This window comes from Salarias fasciatus, chromosome 5 (assembly GCF_902148845.1).
Source record: "Salarias fasciatus chromosome 5, fSalaFa1.1, whole genome shotgun sequence".
Lineage (NCBI taxonomy): Eukaryota > Metazoa > Chordata > Actinopteri > Blenniiformes > Blenniidae > Salarias > Salarias fasciatus.
Window position 1 is genome coordinate 32,455,955 of NC_043749.1, and position 20,053 is coordinate 32,476,007.

Here is a 20,053-nt window from a genome sequence, read left to right on the forward strand (position 1 = left end):
CTAGAACCACGAAAGCATCTGCGTCGGTCCGTCGGTCAGAGACCTCAAAATACAGGAACCAGGGAACGTTCTGCTCCAGCCGGGTGGGTTCTGCTCCAGCCGGGTGGGTTCTGCAGGGGAACGTTCTGCTCCAGCCAGGTGGGTTCTGCTCCAGCCGGGTGGGTTCTGCTCCAGCCGGGTGGGTTCTGCAGGGGAACGTTCTGCTCCAGCCAGGTGGGTTCTGCTCCAGCCGGGTGGGTTCTGCTCCAGCCGGGTGGGTTCTGCAGGGAACGTTCTGCTTCCCGGCGGTTCTCCATGTGGTTCCAGAGGCAGAACGGCGGCGCTGCAGCTTTCACTGATTCTCACACATTTTTTAACAGCCTGAATCTGTGGGGAACCGACGGAACTCTGGTGAACTCTGGTTCGGCGTCGGTCCAGGAAGACGGCTCCTGACTGTAGATCCACACAAACAGCTTTCATGATGGAGTTTCCAAACTCAGGCGGAGATGGAGGCGGGGCGGGGCGGGGGCGGGGCGGGGTGGGGGGTGGGGGCGGAGCCTGGGCCTAGTTGGAGCTCTTGAGCTCGAAGCGGCTGTAGACCTGCCGGGACTTCATGCGGTTGTACTGGCTCACCAGGTCCAGCTTGCTGTGGCCCAGCGTCATCCTCTTCTGGTCCTGCCGGGTCATCACGGCGGCCGGCGACGGCGGCGGCGGCGGGCTCTGCTCGCTCTCCGGCTCGGGCTGGGACAGGTCGGGCCCCCCCCAGGGCGAGGCGTCCGGGGCCAGGGGGGGCGGGGCCTTGTCCTTGGGGGCCGGCGGCAGGAAGAGGTCGGACAGCTTGGTGAACAGCTGATTGGACGGCGTCCGCTGCCGGTAGCTCAGCTTCCCGTCGGCGCCGCCGGGGGCGGGGCCGGCCGGGTGGAGCGCCGAGCCGTGGAACATGCCGGGCTTGTGGTCGTACAGTCCCAGGGCCTGGAACTTGGAGGAGGCTCCGCCCACGCTGGCCGCCGCCGGGCTGTAGCTGGGAGGCGGCCGCTCGCTTCCCGGGCTGTGATTGGCTGCTCCATTGGCGGCGCCCCGAAGTCCCGCCGACGGAGTCTGGACCGACCGGTCCCGGTCCCGGTCCCCGCCGCCACCCCGCCGGTCCGGACTCGGCCGGGGAGTGCCGGACGACTCCTTCTTGTCGTGACCTTGAGCGACCTTGTAGACGGCGCCGGAGGTCATGCCCGGCGCCGCCTTCACGCTGGAGACGCTGCTGCTGGACTGGCTGCTGGAGTTTCTCCGACGAGATCCGGTCCGAGACCTGAGGAGGAACACGAGGGTCAGAGAGAGGTTGGGGGAACGTCGGCGGAACAGAGAACCACCGGGAGAACCACCAGGAGAACCACCAGGAGGACCACCAGCAGAACCACCAGCAGAACCACCGGGAGAACCACCGGGAGGACCACCGGGAGGACCACCAGGAGAACCACCAGCAGAACCACCAGCAGAACCACCGGGAGAACCACCGGGAGGACCACCGGGAGGACCACCAGGAGAACCACCAGCAGAACCACCAGCAGAACCACCGGGAGAACCACCGGGAGGACCACCGGGAGGACCACCAGGAGAACCACCAGCAGAACCACCGGGAGGACCACCGGGAGAACCACCGGGAGAACCACCGGGAAAACTACCGGGAGAACCACCAGCAGAACCACCGGGAGAACCACCGGGAAAACTACCGGGAGAACCACCAGCAGAACCACCGGGAGAACCACCAGCAGAACCACCGGGAGAACCACCAGGAGAACCACCAGGAGAACCACCGGGAGAACCACCGGGAGGACCACCGGGAGGACCACCAGCAGAACCACCAGCAGAACCACCGGGAGAACCACCAGGAGAACCACCAGCAGAACCACCGGGAGAACCACCGGGAGAACTACCGGGAGGACCACCGGGAGAACCACCGGGAGAACCACCGGGAGAACCACCAGCAGAACCACCAGCAGAACCACCAGCAGAACCACCGGGAGGATCACCGGCAGAACCACCAGGAGAACCACCAGGAGGATCACCGGCAGAACCACCAGGAGAACCACCAGGAGAACCACCAGCAGAACCACCGGGAGAACCACCGGCAGAACCACCGGGAGGACCACCAGGAGAACCACCGGGAGAACCACCAGGAGAATCACTGGCAGAACCACCGGCAGAACCACCAGCAGAACCACCGGGAAAATCACCGGCAGAACCACCAGGAGAATCACCGGCAGAACCACCGGGAGAACCACCGGCAGAACCACCTTGAGGGCCAGGAAAAAAAAAAAGAAGAAAACAGTCACTCAGCAGAAGAACCAAAAAAAAAAAAAAAAAAAAATTATATATATATACACACACACACACACACATATACATGTATACATATATACATGTACATATGTGAAAAATCAGAGTCCTTAAAATAGACCTGGCGAGGCGGGCGGAGTCAGGTGGACTCCGCCCGCCTCTCCAGGTCTACAGCTGGACTCGTATGAGGAAATGGGCGGAGTCTGAAGTGCTCCTGTTGGTTGGAACAAAAACCAGCAGCCACGGCGGCCCGTTCTGGACCAGCCAGGAGGCCCCTGCCCTGACCCCTGACCCCTCAGTCTCCACAGTGCTGGACTACATAGTGGACTTTATAGAGCCTGAATCCGTTGGGATTCGGACTCGCAGCTCCCTACTTTTTCCCTCAGCGCTGATCACGTGACCCCCGCCTGTTACCATGGTAACCATGTTCACCAGACGCGCCGGCTCAGTCCGGGTCCCGGCTCACAATAGCCTGGTCAACCAGCCCCGCCCACTCCTCATCCACATCTGGATTGTGGAGCTGGGGGGTCTGGGAACGAGCCAATAGAAACTCCAGCAGGGGGCGTCGGTTCCTCCTCTGACTGGCAGCTCTTCAGCCAATCAGCACTTCAAACAAATACGTCATCAGAATGCGTTAGCTTCTCTCAGGGTTAGCTTTAGCTCTTTAGCTCTAGCTTCTCTCAGGGTTAGCTTTAGCTCTAGCTTCTCTCAGGGTTAGCTTTAGCTCTAGCTTCTCTCAGGGTTAGCTTTAGCTCTAGCTTCTCTCAGGGTTAGCTTTAGCTCTAGCTTCTCTCAGGGTTAGCTTTAGCTCTTTAGCTCTAGCTTCTCTCAGGGTTAGCTTCAGCTTCTTTAGCTCTAGCTTCTCTCAGGTTAGCTTTAGCTCTTTAGCTCTAGCTTCTCTCAGGGTTAGCTTTAGCTCTTAGCTCTAGCTTCTCAACATGCGGAAACGTGTTCCCTGTTAGAACGTCTCCAGCTCAGACTCTGCTCTTGTTGTAATTCTTGGTATTTCGGCTCTAACTTTACTTATTGCAGCTTTCAGACGATGGTGAAAGTTTATCTATGTAATCTTCGCTACGTGCAGCGATGGTGTCACTTCCAGTTTTTAGCCACCGGAATTCACAAAAAAAATTTGAAAACAAGAAAACGGCAACGTGGATTGGCTGGGCCGTTCAGGACCGAGTCGAACCCCCTTCTGTGGCTCCGATCCAGACTGAGCCCAGCTCCAAAACCCAAACCGGATGAGGAGTGGGCGGGGCTGGGTTACCAGGCGAGGCTTGCGCTGCTGCTCTTCTGTCATTTTGCTGGAGATTCGCAATGCACCATGGGTAATGTTGAGCCATCTAGGGAGCATCGATGCTCACTGCTTTTCAAGATGCATTGTGGGAAATTTCTAGTGCCCTTCTTTTTTGCTGTCTGGACATTCGGACAGTCCTACAGATGTCTTCACTATGTAGATGTAGCGTCCTCTAGAGGACACAGTGTGGACATTCGGACACAGCGCTAGTCTCTCCAGCAGGTCCTGGTCTTTGCCAGGTCCTCCTCCAGGTGGGACATGTCCAGAACTCGTCCCAGGGAGGTGTCCAGGAGGTTCCATCCTGAAGAGGAGCTGAGCCTCAGCTGCTCCTCTCCATGTGGAGGAGCAGCGGCTCTACTCCCAGCTCCTCCCCCTGGCGACGGGGCTCCTCCCCCTGGCAACGGGGCTCCTCCCCCTGTCTCTAAGGGAGTCCAGCCCCCCTATGAAGGAAGCTCATTTCAGCCGCTTGTATCCAGATCTGGTCCTTTTGGAGTCCCCAGTCGGACCACAGTCCAGCTGTCCTCCCAGGGACTCCAGGAAGTCCAGGTCCTCTGACTGCTGTTCGACCTGTAAGCCGAGACACCAGTAAGGAACCTGTCCCGACCCGGAGGACCAGGGGCCTGACCCTCTGGTTCTCCAGGGAGAACTCAACACATGGTGCTGAGGTGTGGGGCTGGAAGAGAACTGAACCAGACCAGACCTGTCACCACGGCAACACCAGAGCAGTGGAGAGTCCAGCTCCTCTGGAGGGGTCGGGTTCCAGAGTCCAGCTCCTCTGGAGGGGTCGGGTTCCAGAGTCCAGCTCCTCTGGAGGGGTCGGGTTCCAGAGTCCAGCTCCTCTGGAGGGGTCGGGTTCCAGAGTCCAGCTCCTCTGGAGGGGTCGGGTTCCAGAGTCCAGCTCCTCTGGAGGGGTCGGGTTCCAGAGTCCAGCTCCTCTGGAGGGGTCGGGTTCCAGAGTCCAGCTCCTCTGGAGGGGTCGGATTCCAGAGTCCAGGCTGTGTGGAGGTATCTGTCCGGTTCCTCTCCACCTCCCTAACAAGTTCCTCCCCCCAATGGGGGGATGTTCCGGGTCTTAGAGCCGGTCCTCTGTCCGGGGATCGGGTCTCCGGGCCCCCTGCTGACGGCTGCCAGCCAGTCCACCCTGGACCCGGTCCCTACGGCTCCCTCAGCGGGTTGAGGGTCCGTCAGAGGTATTAAAAAAAAAAAAAAAAATCAAGGAAAAAACCCAGAGAATAAAAAAAAAATGAAATTCCTAAAAATGTTTCCACTGAGACCCTGAAGGCCAGAAGCCGCTGGTCAACGGCGCAGCGAATAAACATGATGAAAAGCAACGACTCAGGACTGGTCTGAGACTCCGTCCGGTCCCAGCTCAATGAACACGATCTGTCGGCTGAACAAAAGGTTCCAACAAAGTAGGAAAGAAAGTCGTGCTGTGAAAACATGAACTTTGGCTTGAGGAGGTTTCGCTGTGATTAAGAGATTAATCACTGTGATTAACTGTGATTAAAGTGCAGCTCTGTTTTGTTCACCGTTCTAATAAAGACCCATGTGGACCAGAGAGACCTGTGCTCCGATGAGCCCCGGGCAGCCCAGCATTAACTGCCACTAATGCGATTAACTCCGACGGGCGCCGCTGCAAAAGCCTCGCAGCGTCAACGAAACCAAGAAAATTCAGAAAAACAAAAGAAAACTTTTACCGAGTAAAAATGAAACTAGTGTTTTGATTAAAGAAACCGAAGAACTCCTCGTGTTCTCACCTGTCTGACGGTAAATCCAGCCCGAAGCCCAGACCCAGACCCGGACCCGGGGCCATCATGGCCGGGTACGGCGGGTAGAAGGGAAGCCCCTCCTCCTCCGGGTTGCAGAAGGCGTCGATCAGCAGCGAGTCGGCGTACAGGCAGCGGAACTCGCGGTCGAAGCTGTCCACCACCCGGCCCGAGAAGTGCATCACCATGTTACTGTGCACCTGCGCCGACAGCCAGGTGAAGCTGGGGGCAGAGGGCAGAGGTCAGACTGGGGTCAGTTCAATTCAATTCAGCTTTATTTATGAAGTGCCAGTTACAACATGGTCGTTTCTAGACAGTTTCACAGAGAAACCCAACAGATCCACATGAGCAAGAACCCTGCAGAACCAGGCTCAGAGGTGGTCTTCCTGCTGTCCCGGTTGGGGTGAGGGGACAGACAGGTTCTTGTCTCTACATACAGTTCATATATAAACAGGGTCCAGAGGCTACAGGAGGAACAATCATCAGTGACATGTAGCAATACAGTGAAATTACATTGAAAGGAGAGAAGGAGCAGAGCTGGGAGCCGGTTCCACATGGTAGAACCCGGGGTTCAGTAAACCTTCCACCCACTGGGTCCGGGTTCCTCCAGTAATCAGTGGAGCAGCTGTTTTGTTTGAAGCCCAATTCGAACTGAACCCATTGGATCCAGGCTGTCTCAGTGGATCAGCTGATTGATGTTCTGTCTGCGATCCCTCAAGACCGGCTCTAGTCCACCTCAGAGACCGCCTCTTGGTCCAGGGTTCTGGTATTCTGACTGTTGGTCTTTGCCTGGTAAACCAGCCCCGCCCGCTCCTCATCCCGTTTGGATTTTGTAGCTGGGCTCAGTCTGGACAGGAGCCCATTGAAACGTCCTGCAGGGGGCGTCGGTTACTCCTTTGACTGACAGGTACTTCAGCCAATCAGCGCTTCAGAACAAATACGTCATCAAAATGCGTTCGCTTCTCTAAGAGTTAGCTTTAGCTCATTAGCTCTAGCTTCTCTACACGCAAAGACAGGCGAAAACGTCTTTTCCTGTCAGACCCTCTCCAGGCCAGACTCTGGCTCTTGCTTGGTTGTTGTAATTTTTGGTATTTTGGCTCTAACTTCATTGATTGCAGCTTTCAGACGACGGTTAAGTTAAAGTCCGTCATCTCCGCTACGCACAGTGATGGCGTCACTTCCGGTTTAGCCACCGGAATTCGCCAAGAAAATTTGTAAACAAAAAGCGGCAACGCTGATTGGCTCGGCTGTTTCAGACCGAGTGAAATCCACTCTATGGGCTCCGACCATCCAGATGTGGATGAGGAGTGGGCGGGGCTGGTTTACGAGGCTATATTGGTCTCCCACAGTGGAGACAGAAAGAGAGAGAGAGAGAGAGAAAGAGAGAGAGAGAGAGAAAGAGAGAGGGGGAGAGATCATTTTATTTTCATTGAAGTGGACACAGGTTCACGGATTTATACAATAAATCCATCCTCATTTTTCCAACAACACCTTACAGAACAGTTACATGAGAGAGAGAGAGAGAGAGAGAGGGAGAGAGAGAGAGAGAGGGAGAGAGAGAGAGAGAGAGCAGGCGAGACCCCTAACTGTAAGCTGGTTCCACATAACAGGAACTGCCTCCTGTTCTACTTTTAGAGAACCTAGAAACCTCCAGCAGGGTCAGAGGTCAGACAGGGGGCGACTATGGGAATTAGGCAGTGCATGTACCAACAGGTCAGTGAGTAAAAAAGCTGCTGATCATCAGACTGATGAGTCCTGCAGTCTGCGGTTCCTCAAGATGTTGCAGCTCTAAACCCGGGTCTGCATGAGAACACTGTGGAACAAACGTGGTTCTCCTGCCGTTCCGTGTCAGTTTCCCTGCAGGCTGAATTCACAGCGAGTCCCGACAGCGTCTCTCGCTGAAGGAGGGCGGAGCTCCGGCCGTCCTCATTCCTGAGAGGGCGGAGAACCGAGAACCTGCAGAACCACGTCACTCCGCTCTGAGTCACCCGGAGAACCTGAGCCGCTCAGCCTCAACCGAGCAGAAACCACAGTCCTCTGGCTCCGCCTCCAGCTCTGCCTCTGGCTCCGCCTCCAGCTCCGCCTCTGACTCTAGCTCCGCCTACGCCTCTGGCACATATTCGAGTCTCTTTCCGAGTCGCTGACAGCTGGATAACTTCCTAATAGCATGCAAAACAACATCCCTGTAAGAGTAATCACATTACTAACATTGACTTGGGATTACCAGATAAAACTGGACCATTACCAGACTTGGTGGAGTCCTGTGTGAGAATCAGGTCTGAACCCATCGGAGCGCCGCTGCCCCCCCGCCTCTGCCCCGGCCCCCCCCCCTCAGCCCCACCCCCTCCTCCCCCTCACCCCCCCTTCCTACACCTCAGCCCCACCCCCTCCTCCCCCCCACCCCCCTTCCTCCCCTCAGCCCCGCCCCCTCTCCGGGCGTCGACCCGTGGTTCAGTATCAGCGTGACGAGACCGGGTCGGGCGGAAGGAGAATGTGGAGCAGCAGATAAGGAATCCAGTTCCTGGCACCGGGCCAGACCTCAGCCTTCACTCCTCCACCTGCCTGACTCCGCCCCCCTCCAACCGGCCTCACACCTGGAGCCTGCAGCCCGTCCTCTCACTGCACCGCCGGGGGGGCGGGACCAGGAAGAAGCCTCCGGGGGGAGGAGTCACTTCCCACAGCATGAAGACGGAGTGGAGGACGATGCTCTATGAACAGCTGAGATGATCCGCCATCCTGGTCCCAGAAAGGGAAACTAGCTTTAATTTAAGGTCACTCTGGATCCCGCTAATGCTAATGCTAGCTGTGCTCAGGCTCCGCCCACAGCAAACAGAAGTTTAGAGGGACGGCAACGTTAAACACGGCAGCTCGTGCTAAAGCTAGCAGCTGCTCCCTGTAAGCCGGTAATCCTGAAGACTAATCAGATTACAGGGCTCCTGCAGCACCGCGGTTCCCGGGCAGCCTGCTGCCGGCTCCACGCCGGGCGGGGTCGGGATCCGCCTGACCCGGTCTGCAGGGTTCCGACCCGGTTCCGCCTGACGGGGTTCTGTCTGCAGTTTGCATGTTCTCACTTTGCTGAATCAGCTGGAATGATTTAAGACTTTTTCAAGCTTCAGAACAAAAAACTGGAATAGAGAAGGTTCTGGATCCGAGTCGGCAGCAAACAAAGCAAAGATTCCCGGTCCTGAGGGTTCCCGGTCCTGAGGGTTCCCGGTCCTGAGGGTTCCCGGTCCTGAGGGTCTCTGGTACTGAGGGTTCTTTTTATTGACGGCCCCTTAAACTGAAGGTTCCTGGTTCTCTTCAAGAACCAGAAAGTCTCTGGTTCTAATAAGTTCCTCAATCCGCTGCAGGAACGACAGAACGACGACGGAGACAACAAGACACCCAGACTGTTCACAGAGAACCCGACACACTCACACTCACACTCACACACTCAGACGCACGCACACACACACACACACACACACACACACACGCACACACACACTCACACACACACACTTTCCGTCTGAGCTGACGATGACTCAGCGACAGCAGACTCTACATTTCTCTCTTGTGGCAGCAGGGAGCCAATCAGGGTGGAGATCCACACTGAGAACCTGGAGAACCCTCCAGAACCCGGAGAACCCGGACTGAGAACCTGGAGAACCCTCCAGAACCCGGAGAACCCGGACTGAGAACCTGGAGAACCCTCCAGAACCCGGAGAACCCGGACTGAGAACCTGGAGAACCCTCCAGAACCCGGAGAACCCGGACTGAGAACCTGGAGAACCCGGAGAACTGAGTGCTTCATGAAAACAACACAGGAGCCTGAAGGCCGTCTTATGAGCAGAACCAGCAGAACCAAGGTTGGAAGTCAAAACGTTGAGTGAGTGTGTGTGTGTGTGTGTGTGTGTGTGTGTGTGTGTGTGTGTGTGGTGTGTGTGTGTGTGTTCTTGTATTTCTATCCTGTCGGGGCCAAATGTCCCCACAAGGATAGCAAAACGTGGAACGACGTGCCTTGTGGGGACCTTTTTCCGGTCCTAAGTAGGAGAAACAGTGTTTTCTTGACCATGTTGTTGTTACTGAAAAAAGTAAAAGTGCAAAAACATTTCTTTAGGGTTAGGCTTTGTTGTGGTGTGGGTTAGGGTCAGGGGTAGGGGCTAGACATGAATGGGAGTCAATGGACGGTCCCCACAAGGATAGAAATACAAGACTGTGTGTGTGTGTGTGTGTGTGTGTGTGTTACCCCTTTCCCACTGCCACTAGCTAACAATTGGCATTCGAGTCCTTGCCCTCTGACTGTAGACCTGGGTCTGAAGCGCCTGCAGGCTGCGTTTTCCCGCGCTGATGGTGTCCCACGTTGATGACATCATCAGCATGACGGAGTAATGTGAAAGTAAACAATGAACTAGAGCTCAGTTACCTGTAGACGGATCTCCTCTTCCCCCCGGATCAGAAGCTCTCTGGTCTCGCTGTCCTGCCAGTGGTGGGTCGTCTGGAAGGAAATCTCAACTAGCGCGCTAGCCACGCTAATGTAGCCCCGCTAATGTAGCCATGCTAACATAGCCACGCTAACATAGCCTGCTAATGTAGCCACGCTAACATAGCCTGCTAATGTAGCCACACTAGCATAGCCTGCTAATGTAGCCACGCTAATGTAGCCATGCTAACGTAGCCACGCTAACATAGCTGCTAATGTAGCCACGCTAACATAGCCCCGCTAATGTAGCCACGCTAACGTAGCCTGCTAATGTAGCCACGCTAACATAGTCCCGCTAATGTAGCCACGCTAACGTAGCCACGCTAACGTAGCCATGCTAACATAGTCACTCTAACATAGCCCCGCTAATGTAGCCGTGCTGCAGCGACGTCTTCATGTAAATTCCCGGGTGCGCTCCTCCCACAGAGGCCGATAGAAGCCGAGCTGATTAAAACCCGGGTCGACTGCTGATTAAACCGCTTCGCACTGCCAGGAGGAGCCGGGGTGAGCAGGTTCAAACCGGTTTTTTGGCGGTGGGAAAGGGGCGGTGTGTGTGATGTGTGTGTGTGTGTGTGTGTGTGTGTGTGTGTGTGTGTGTGTGTGTGTGTGTGTGTGTGTGTGCTTTGCTCACCTGTACGACCCTGCGATCACCTCCTCACAGTCGATGATCATGAACTTCTCCAGAACCTGGCCGCTGAACTTCTTCCCACTCTTGGTGCAGTAGGTGTCTCCACACACACTGCGCACACGCATGTTCTGCGCACACACACACACACACACACACACACACACACACACACACACACACACACTCTGTTTATCAGCTGGACCTTCCTCAGCCCGTCATTCGGGGTTTATGGGTCGTTTCTGACACACTTCCTGTTCCATGTTTTGATTTAAGTTTCAACATCTCGACCATAAAACTCTCCCCCAGCTGGAAACTGGTCCAGATCCAGCTGGACTCCAGACCCAATAAAGGACTGGAGAGTCCCGAAACCCGGACTCTGCCCCAGAGCTCCAGCAGCTCAGCTCCTCGCCGAGCCGACAGCAGCGCAGCTCGGAGCTGAAGGTTTTTAACGACAGCTTCAGGTCCTGCTGGGCAGACTGAAGCCCCGCCCCCCCGGAGCCACACCCCCGGAGCCACACCCCCCGCCGGGTGAACTCACGCTGAGGTGGGAGTGGTGGATGTCCAGAGCAGAGCACATGTCCGTGAAGTGCTCCAGGTTCTTCTGGTCCAGCAGGATGTAGACCGGGACCCGCCGCTTGTTGGACGCCTCCATCAGGTCACACAGCAGGTCCACGTCCGTGAAGACGTCCATCACCACGGCGATGACCTGAGGACGACACGGCAGGGTCAACACGAGTCCAAGAGTCCACACATTCGAGTCAACGAGTCCACACGTCTGGACGTCCCGGGACATAAACCCGTTCTTTCTCCGTCCCTGGGTTCTGGCGGACTCTGTTCGGAGACGAGACGCTGCCGGTTCTCCTGTCGGTGAAAACCCGTCCGGACGGCAGAACCAGACTCTGAGCTGCACTCCTGCTGGTGGCCCGTGGGGGGCAGTAACGCGCCCGGCTAAATGCCGTCTGCCAGAACCCGACAGGAAGCAGGAGGACGGCGCCCGGTCCGATCCAGAACCTTCAAACCCAGAACCAGGGACCTGCTTCTCCCCGCAGGACCCCCGGGACGCTCCGGCGGTCTGCTGCAGCGTTCCGTCCGTTATGTAACAGCGGAACGCGTCCCTGGCCTGCTCTGAAATGATGTCCTGACACGTCTCCGTGAGGAGGCAGCCGCCGGCACGCCGTGTTCCTCGCACCACGCCGTCAATTCTGCTCAAGGGCTCCTGGCAGGCGGGACCAAACCTGCTCTGCTGCCTGCAGCTCCGGGACGTTCTGCCGGAGAACGGAGAACAGTCCGGCAGTCCAGCTCCAGCCGGAGGACTCGGGGTGGAACGGTGCACAGAACCCTGGGTTCATCCGTCCCTCGGTTCTGAGCTCCGGTTCTGTCTGTACGGTCCGGGAACAGAATGCAGAACCTAAATGTTCTGGTTGTTCATCAGGTTTTAATCATCTGTAAACAACAAACAGACTGTTAGAACTTCCTGTTTTTATACAAACAGGAAGTGAACTAAATGCAAACTGCTGTTTGGTAATAAGTGAAATAAATCCTCTGCGCTCCGCCCTCTGTCCCGCTGCAGCGTGCTCAGCAGAGCGTTCCACTGCACCCCGGCCCTCCAGAGGCTTCTGCTGCTTTATTAGATTATTTCTAGAAACGGAGGCTCAGTCTTCATCCTGTACTGTCAGACATCATCCAGCCTCTCGATCTGTTTCTGAAGCTCGGGGCGGCGGCCCGGCCATGAGACACTTCAGTTCTGTCTGCAGACCTCCAGACAGTCTGCTGTCTCCGTCCTCCACCGTCTCCGTCCTCCAGTGTCTCCGTCCTCCAGTGTCTCCGTCCTCCACTGTCTCCGTAGAGCTGCAGCCTGTTCGCTTCACAGTCACTTGTCAAAGTTCGCGCCTGTCATGGTTTGTTAGCCGTGGCGCTCTGGCGCCTGCGCACACCGGCGCCACCTGCGCGTGCGCTCAACGCGTGGCTGCGCGCTGACGCTAGTGGACAGGAATTCAGACGGTTTTTACAACATACGGACCAATGAGCAACGCGGACATGTGAGGCAGCCATCAGGCACGGCCGCAGGTGTAGCAGCAGGTGTAGCTGCAGGTGTAGCTGCAGGTGTAGCTGCAGGTGTAGGTGTATAGACCCTCCAGAAAAACGCGAGCTAAAATGCTTGATTATGCAAATGAATATGCGGGGTTTTTATGCCATTTTATGCGGTAAAATTGCGGACAGTTGTGAAGTATGCTGTGAAATATGCGAAAGGATGCCAGATATGTAGGACGGGACACACACACACACACACACACACACTAGAGGTGTGCTGATACATCGATATATAGATTAATCGTGATGCGACACATAATGATTAGATTACGATTCATAAATATTTAAAATCGATTATTTTTCATATAAACTAGACGCCAGGAGCAACGGACGCCACTTGCGGAACCAAAGTATTGTCCTGCGCACCACCGGACATCTGTAGTGACGGACCGGTTAATATGGTGACAGCTAGCTCTTTAGCAGCTCATGGCGCGGCGCCGTAAACAAAGCTTTCAGTTCAGAGGTAAACAAAACAACCAAAACATTTATCTCTGTAATATGCCTGAAAGAAGTCCAGAGGCGTTTGGCAGCATGACGATGTTTATTCCAAGAGCAGGGATCAGAAACATGCGTTAGCATCGGCAGTCGAAAAAACACGCACACAACAACACTGCAGCTCCCGTAGCTCCCGCTGACGTCACACTACCGCCTAGACATATAGACATAGATATCTAGATGTAGGTGTCTAGATATGCTGAACGCCAAGTAGTAAATTCAAATTGAACATCTATCTGCGTATATGACATATCTGCTATTGTTTGCACTTAAGGGAGGTAACTGTTGATCTTTTGTCAACAGGGGCCAGCCTTTTGTTGTATTGGCTCTTAGGCCACAGCTACAGGCACAAAGTTTATGCCATGGTTGCTGATGGACCACTTGACATCAATAAAAAATACTTTTTTTGGATTTGAATTTGTTTGATTACTATGATTTATGTATACCGAGAAACAGCTGTACATTGTTTCAAAGTATGAAACAATGTACAGCTAACATTAAAATCTGTTCGGATAGTAAAAGGCTACAATCATACAATATTGCACGCCCCAGCTGCCGAACAGGACAAGGGGAAAAAAAAAAGATTTATGTATACTGAGAAATAGCTGTACATTGTTTCAAAGTATGAAGTGGGCACTAAGTGAGGGGGAAAAAAATGCACAAAAAATCATGATAATCGTTTTTATCATTAATATCGTGATAATCGTTGAATAATCGAATCGTAGCACCCTGAATCGTAATCGAATCGAATCGTGAGGTGCCTTAGATGGCACACCCCTAACACACACACACACACACACAGAATCATAAATTCATTTTATATTAGTTCGTTATTTATCTTAAATTGTTACTCACCAATGCTCATCAATGGAACACACACACACACACACTATCACAGGTTTTAGCAATTGTGTGTGTGTGTGTGTGTGTGTGTGTGTGCACAATTGCTAAACCTGTGAGAAAGCCGTCAATACAGTGTTTCAAATGAACTGGTTTCCTTGTTACCTGGTGACTGACTTCCTTTAGCACTTCCTGCAGCAGGTGTTGAAATCAGACTCATTAAAGGTGTGAACGGCTTTTTGTCTGGTTTTTAACATCTATCAGCAACAAGGGACGTGAAAGAAGCCCAGTCACCAGTTAATAAGGAAACCAGTTCTTCCAAAACACCGGCTCCTCTCCGGGTTCTGGACACTTCTCCTCCGCTAGCTAGCTGCTGCGTTCAGGTGACTGGAGCGAGCAGTGGAAAACTGAAACTCAGTCGTTTACATGAAAGCAGCGGAGACAGCTGGACTCAGGAGACACTCAGGAGACACTCAGGAGACACTCAGGAGACACTCAGGAGACACTCAGGAGACACTCAGGAGACACTCAGGAGACACTCAGGAGACACTCAGGAGACACTCAGGAGACAGGTGAAGGAAGCGTGGACTATTTGCACAAAGGAACGGCTCTCAGCTGTGAACCGGCTCTCATCATTCACTTGAAAGAACGCGTTCAAATGAACGACTCGTTCATTGAACGTCCCAGCACTACAGCGAGACCATTTCTCTTTATTTCGCGGTCAATGTGAGATTATTGCTGGAATTATGCGCCCTTTTGGAAAATATGTGGCCCCCGCATAATCAGCGGCAAAAGGGTGATTTATACGTGAATTCATGCGATCGCATAATCGCGTTTTTCTGGAGGGTCTAGGTGTAGCTGCAGGCGGAGCTGCAGGCGTAGCTGCACATGGCAGAACGTAAACACGCAACGTCCGGCCCGTGAGCCAAAACAAAAACAACAAAAAATCAAAATACAGCCGTTTCCGTGGAAACACTTCCAAAACGCTGCCATTTCCCCTGAGAGGCGGAGAACCGGAGACCAGAGGAACTTCCTGTCAGAGTCTGGATGTGGTGGAGCTCACTTCCTCTGAAACAGCTGATCACCCAATCAACCAATCAGCTGGAGGCGTCTCGTCTCACTGATCACTGAATCTGGACGGTTTAAAGAGACCCAGGTTCCACAGCTTCGTGTTGATTGGCTGACAGCAGTTCGTTTGTAGAGGCTCCGCCCCCCGGGGGCTGCAGAGGCTCCGCCCCCCCGGGGGCCTCGGGTTGTTTGCTCCGTTAAAGAGACGCTGGATCCTGGACCTCAGCACCAGGAGACACGGCTGCACCTCGCCACACAAAGTCAAGTCAAAATCTCCCCTGCAAGGGCGTTGGGGGCATTTGTCTCATTTGGTAACCCCCAGGCCACACAGCTGCTGTGAGTAGTGGAAGCTACAGTGGGGGTTAAACCTCTGGTCCCTCTGTGTGTTCGACCCCCGACCCCGCTCTGTATATGCCGAGCACCTGGCCTGAAGGCGGTACCATTTCTAAAGTCGTGGTATGACCCGGCCGGGGCGCGAACCCACAACCTCCCTGTTGTGAGGCGGATGCTCTACCACTAGGCCATCACTCGCCACATGAGGACAAGAGGACAGGAGTCCAACATCACACCGTGTCCACACAGAGGATCCGAGCCGGGCCTGAAGACTGTTCCTCAGTCCCTCCCCGACCCGGACGGACATCTTTAGGACAGACGGTTCCTGGAGACAGACGGTTGTTGGAGACGCACAACGTTCCACAGTGCAGCAACACTGAAGCTCTGAAATGTGCAGCAGAGTCTTCAGGTCCGGATGAACCGGATCTGGGCCCCGGGGGCCAAACACTCTGCCGGGGGGGGGAGCGCCGTGACACGCTGCACAAAGCAGGTCAAAGGTCGTCTCCACTGTGAGAGCAGCTCAGAGGAAGAACCGGCAGCAGAACAGGAAGTGAGTCAGCGGCACGAGGCCGAGGGTCAGGAGACGACCGGGGTCAAAGGTCAGGACGGCACAAGTGACAAGGTCTGAGACAACAGCCTCAAGACAAAGACAACACCACAACAAGCAGAGGGACAGCAAACAACACAACAACCACAGAGAGACAAGAACAACAACAACACAACAAACAGAGAGACAACAACAAGAACAACCACAGAGAGACAACAACAACAACCACAGAGAGACAGCAACAACAACACAACAACAACAACAACCAGACACAAACAGAACCAGATGAAGCCTCCAGGGAAACTAAACACTGACACACAGCCCAGCGCTGCGCTGCCCTTTGACCCCGGCTGATAAGAGGGATCGAACACGGCGGAGGCCGGGGAGCAGAGCGGAGCGGAGCGCTGCACGCCTGGAGACGAAGCCTCAGGAGAGACCGGAGGAGAACAGGTTACACCCGGCCGGCTGCGTCCTGGGAGCCGCCAGCGCACGACAGGGGCCGCCAGCGCACGGTGTGGCCAGGGGCCGCCACCGCACGGCGTGGCCAGGTGCCGCCACGGTGCGGTCAGGAGCCGCCACGGTGCGGTCAGGAGCCGCCACGGTGCGGTCAGGGGCCGCCACGGTGCGGTCAGGGGCCGCCAGCGCACGGCGCGGCCAGGGGCCGCCAGCGCACGGCGCGGCCAGGGGCCGCCACCGCACAGCCAGGGGCCGCCACCGCATGGCGCGGCCAGGGGCCGCCACGGTGCAGTCAGGGGCCGCCACCGCATGGCACCGCATGGCCAGGGGCCGCCACCGCACGGCCAGGGGCCGCAAATTAAATAAATAAAAAAAAGCAGCCGTCTCCACTGGAGGATTTTTAAAGTGAAAAACGTCCTGAAAACTAAACTTTGAATATTCCTGATTAATCAGGATTAATCGTATCTCTGGTCGTCTGCGGGTCAGAAACTGGCCTCAAACCATCTTTAATCAGGATTCAGTGTTTTACGGTGTTTTTGTTTCATGAATTGCGGTTTGATTTTTCCTGAAAGATGAAAAAAAACTAGATCATTCCGGTCGACACCGAGCCTGAAGGAGCCGGAGCTCCTGAGTTTCAGGACTTCAGGAAAAACTGTGAGAAGAAGGTTTCTGGAATCCGACGGACTTTAAACGGATTTTGTGAAAACATGAGTCTGAGTTTCAGCTTCACTCAGGAATCAGCTGATCAAGACCTGAATCTGGACCAGGAGCCTGGTCCCGGTCCCGATTCAGACTCTCCTAGTCCCAGTCCTGATCCAGTCTCTGTGTGTGTGTGTGTGTGTGTGTGTGTGTGTGTGTGTGTGTGTGTGTGTGTGTGTGTGTGTGTGGTTGGTTTTCAAAATGCTTCCATGTAAACGCAGAACTTTACTGAAACAAAAACGCAAAAATGATGTTTTCCCTTCAGCAGTCGTCATGGAGACGGGGCCTGTGGCGTCCCCTCCCTGGGCCTCCGACCTGTGCTTTGCCCCCGGGGCCCCCTCCCCTCCTACCTTGCTGGCCTTGTTGATGAGGGACCGGATCAGGTCCTTGATGTTGTGGGACTTGTCCCTCTGGAAGTAGATCTGGGTCTCGGACGGGCCGTAGCGCGCCTTGCCGTCCGGCCAGCCGAGCTCCAGCATCGGCGGCTCCTCGTCGGACATCATGGGGAAGTAGGTCCCGGAGGTGAGCTCGGACACGGCGTCCCCGTCCCCGAAGTCCCGCTCGGCCCCGGCCCCGGCCCCGGGGTCCGGGCCGCCCCCCCTGCTGGCCGCGTGCTGGCCGATGTAGCGGATCTCCAGCGGGGACAGGAAGTTGAGCTCGCGCTCCTCGGACAGCACCCTGCGGTACTCCGCCTCGCCGTGCTCCAGCAGCGCGTCCGTGGCCAGGCGCGCCGCCTCGCTGTGGCTCAGCTCCAGCGCGGAGCCCTGGCGCCACGGGTTCTTCACCTCCTCCAGGCGGGACGCCAGCTTGCCCAGCGGCTTGCGGCCGCCCGCGGCGGGCCGGAGGCCCTCCGAGCTGATCATGGTGCCGGGCACCTGGCGGGCTACCTGCGGCGGCGCGCGCCCGCCGGCATGCCGCTCTGGAGCCGGATTAGGACGGATCGACGATCCAGACGGAGCGGAGCAGGAAGAGCGCGGCGGCTGGAACCCGGTGGGGGAGCGGACACTCGGACCCGGACACTCGGACCCGGCCGGAGCGCAGCGAGCCGGGCCGCGCCGGGAGGAAGTGTGGAGCGTCGCGCGCAGAGCCGCAGAGTTCCTGGAATGGGCCGCTCGTCTCCGGTTCCCGGGGCAGCGGGACTCACCGGGTCAGGTGTGCTGCTCACTGCTCACCTGCTCCCCGCTCACAGCCTATTGGAGACCCGAGACACAAGCCCCGCCCACCGCCGGGTTACCGGCCAACCAGCTGACAGCAGGGGGGGGGGGGGGGGGGGGGGGGGGCAGAGAGAGAGAGAGCGAGAGAGAGAGAATGTGAGAGAGAGAGAAGGAGGGACAGAGAGAGAGCGAGACAGAGCCAGCGAGAGAGAGAGAGAGAGAGAGAGAGAGAGAGAGAGAGAGAGAGAGAGAGAGAGGGACAGAGAGAGGGACTGAGAGAGACAAAACGAGAGAGAGAGCGAGAGAGAGAGAGAGAGAGCCATATCGCACACCTGTACTTTCAGCTTGTACAAAGTACAAAAGAGACCAGATGTTCTTTTTCTTTGAATTTTGATTCTTATTTCATAGTATTTGCAGCTTTCACTCCAGTGGAGTGTCTGCAACTGTTTTGTCTTCAACTGTTTATATTGTGTGCTTTTTTATGTCACGCGATGGCAGTGTTAATGTGTGTTTGTCATGACAATAAAGCTTCTTTGAATTGAATTGAATTGAATTGAATTGAAATTGAGAGAGAGACACATAGAGAGCACAGAGAGAGAGAGAGAGGGGGGCAGACGGAGCCAGCAGACTTGAGGGAAAACAGAAAACTGAATGTGACAAATTAAAAGCCTGAAATTGAAATGAAATGAAAAAACGGATCACAGTCAGTTTGAATAAAGTTAAATGGATTTGATGAAATGAGAGAACGTTACAGAACCGTTAGAGAAGTGTTAAAGAACCGGAACTTTCAGTCTGAATTGAATTAAATATAAATTTAGGACAGATAGGATTAAATAACAGATAAAACTAACAGACATAAATTAAATATGATTTACATATAAGTCTAAGACAGAAATATTTTTAATAAATAATTAAATAAATAACAGATATACTCTAACAGATATAAATTAAATACACTTAAGAGAGACACAAACACACGATATAAAAGAAAAATATGAGAAACACAAAAGGTATTTTATTCATTTTTTATTGTTATATTTTATTGAACCTTTATTCAACCAGGAAAGTCCCACTAAGATTAAAAATCTATTTTTCAAGGGAGTCCTGGGGATTACAGTTACAATTATACAACATTACAAATTACTATTTAAATGAAGGAAAACAAATACAGTAAAATATGCACCATAAAAACACAGGAGTTTCACAGCTGAATGGATGAATCAGTGAGTGAATGAATAAAACCATGATATTAATGAGCAGGTAAGAACAAATGAACTTCACTGTTTCTGAAACTTTGACTGAACTGAATTAATTAAAGAATAAAAATGAGAAGAAAGAAAAAACAGAAATATTCTAACAGATAAAAAACATTAAATCCGTTTTTCAGAATTATTCAGAGAGAAGGAACCAGAATAGAACCAGAACCAGGACCAGAACCAGGACCAAGCATTATCAGTTCTCTTTATCTGTTAGCATTATTAGTTAGCATTGTCGTTAGCATGACAGCTTCACTGCAACAGGAAGTGACATCAGACGGAATCAAGTAGAACCAGGATCAGCTGGTTGTGAACCTGTCATGTGAGCTGAAGCCACATGTTAGCTTAGCATGATGAAACGTTAGCCTAGCATGATGGAGGAGGTAGAGAACACGAGCTTAGCATGGTAAATGGACTACACTTGTATAGCGCTTTTTACCCTGCTTGACAGAGCCCAAAGTGCTTCACACTGCAATATCACATCAACCCGTTCACACCTTACTGGGCGGTGGTGAGCTGCGACTGTAGTCACAGCTGTGGAAGCGAGGCTGCCAATCTGCGCCATCAGCCCCTCCGACCAACCATTCACTCTCACAACTTTCATACTAGGCAAGGTGGGTGAAGTGTCTTGCCCAAGGACACAACGCCAGTTTT

The 20,053-nt window shown here is 54.3% G+C and overlaps 1 protein-coding gene across 1 annotated transcript; it reads right to left on the bottom strand.

The window, feature by feature from the left end:
* Positions 1-143: 143 nt before the first annotated feature.
* Positions 144-18,144, bottom strand: fam83c (family with sequence similarity 83 member C). The gene is made up of 5 exons (XM_030092659.1): positions 17,340-18,144; positions 10,999-11,166; positions 10,464-10,588; positions 5,362-5,592; positions 144-1,282 (listed from the first exon to the last, which is right to left on the bottom strand). Exons 1-5 carry the CDS (start codon positions 17,850-17,852, stop codon positions 544-546), a joined length of 1,776 nt encoding a protein of 591 aa, XP_029948519.1. The 5' UTR covers positions 17,853-18,144; the 3' UTR covers positions 144-543.
* Between the last annotated feature and the right edge of the window lie 1,909 nt (positions 18,145-20,053).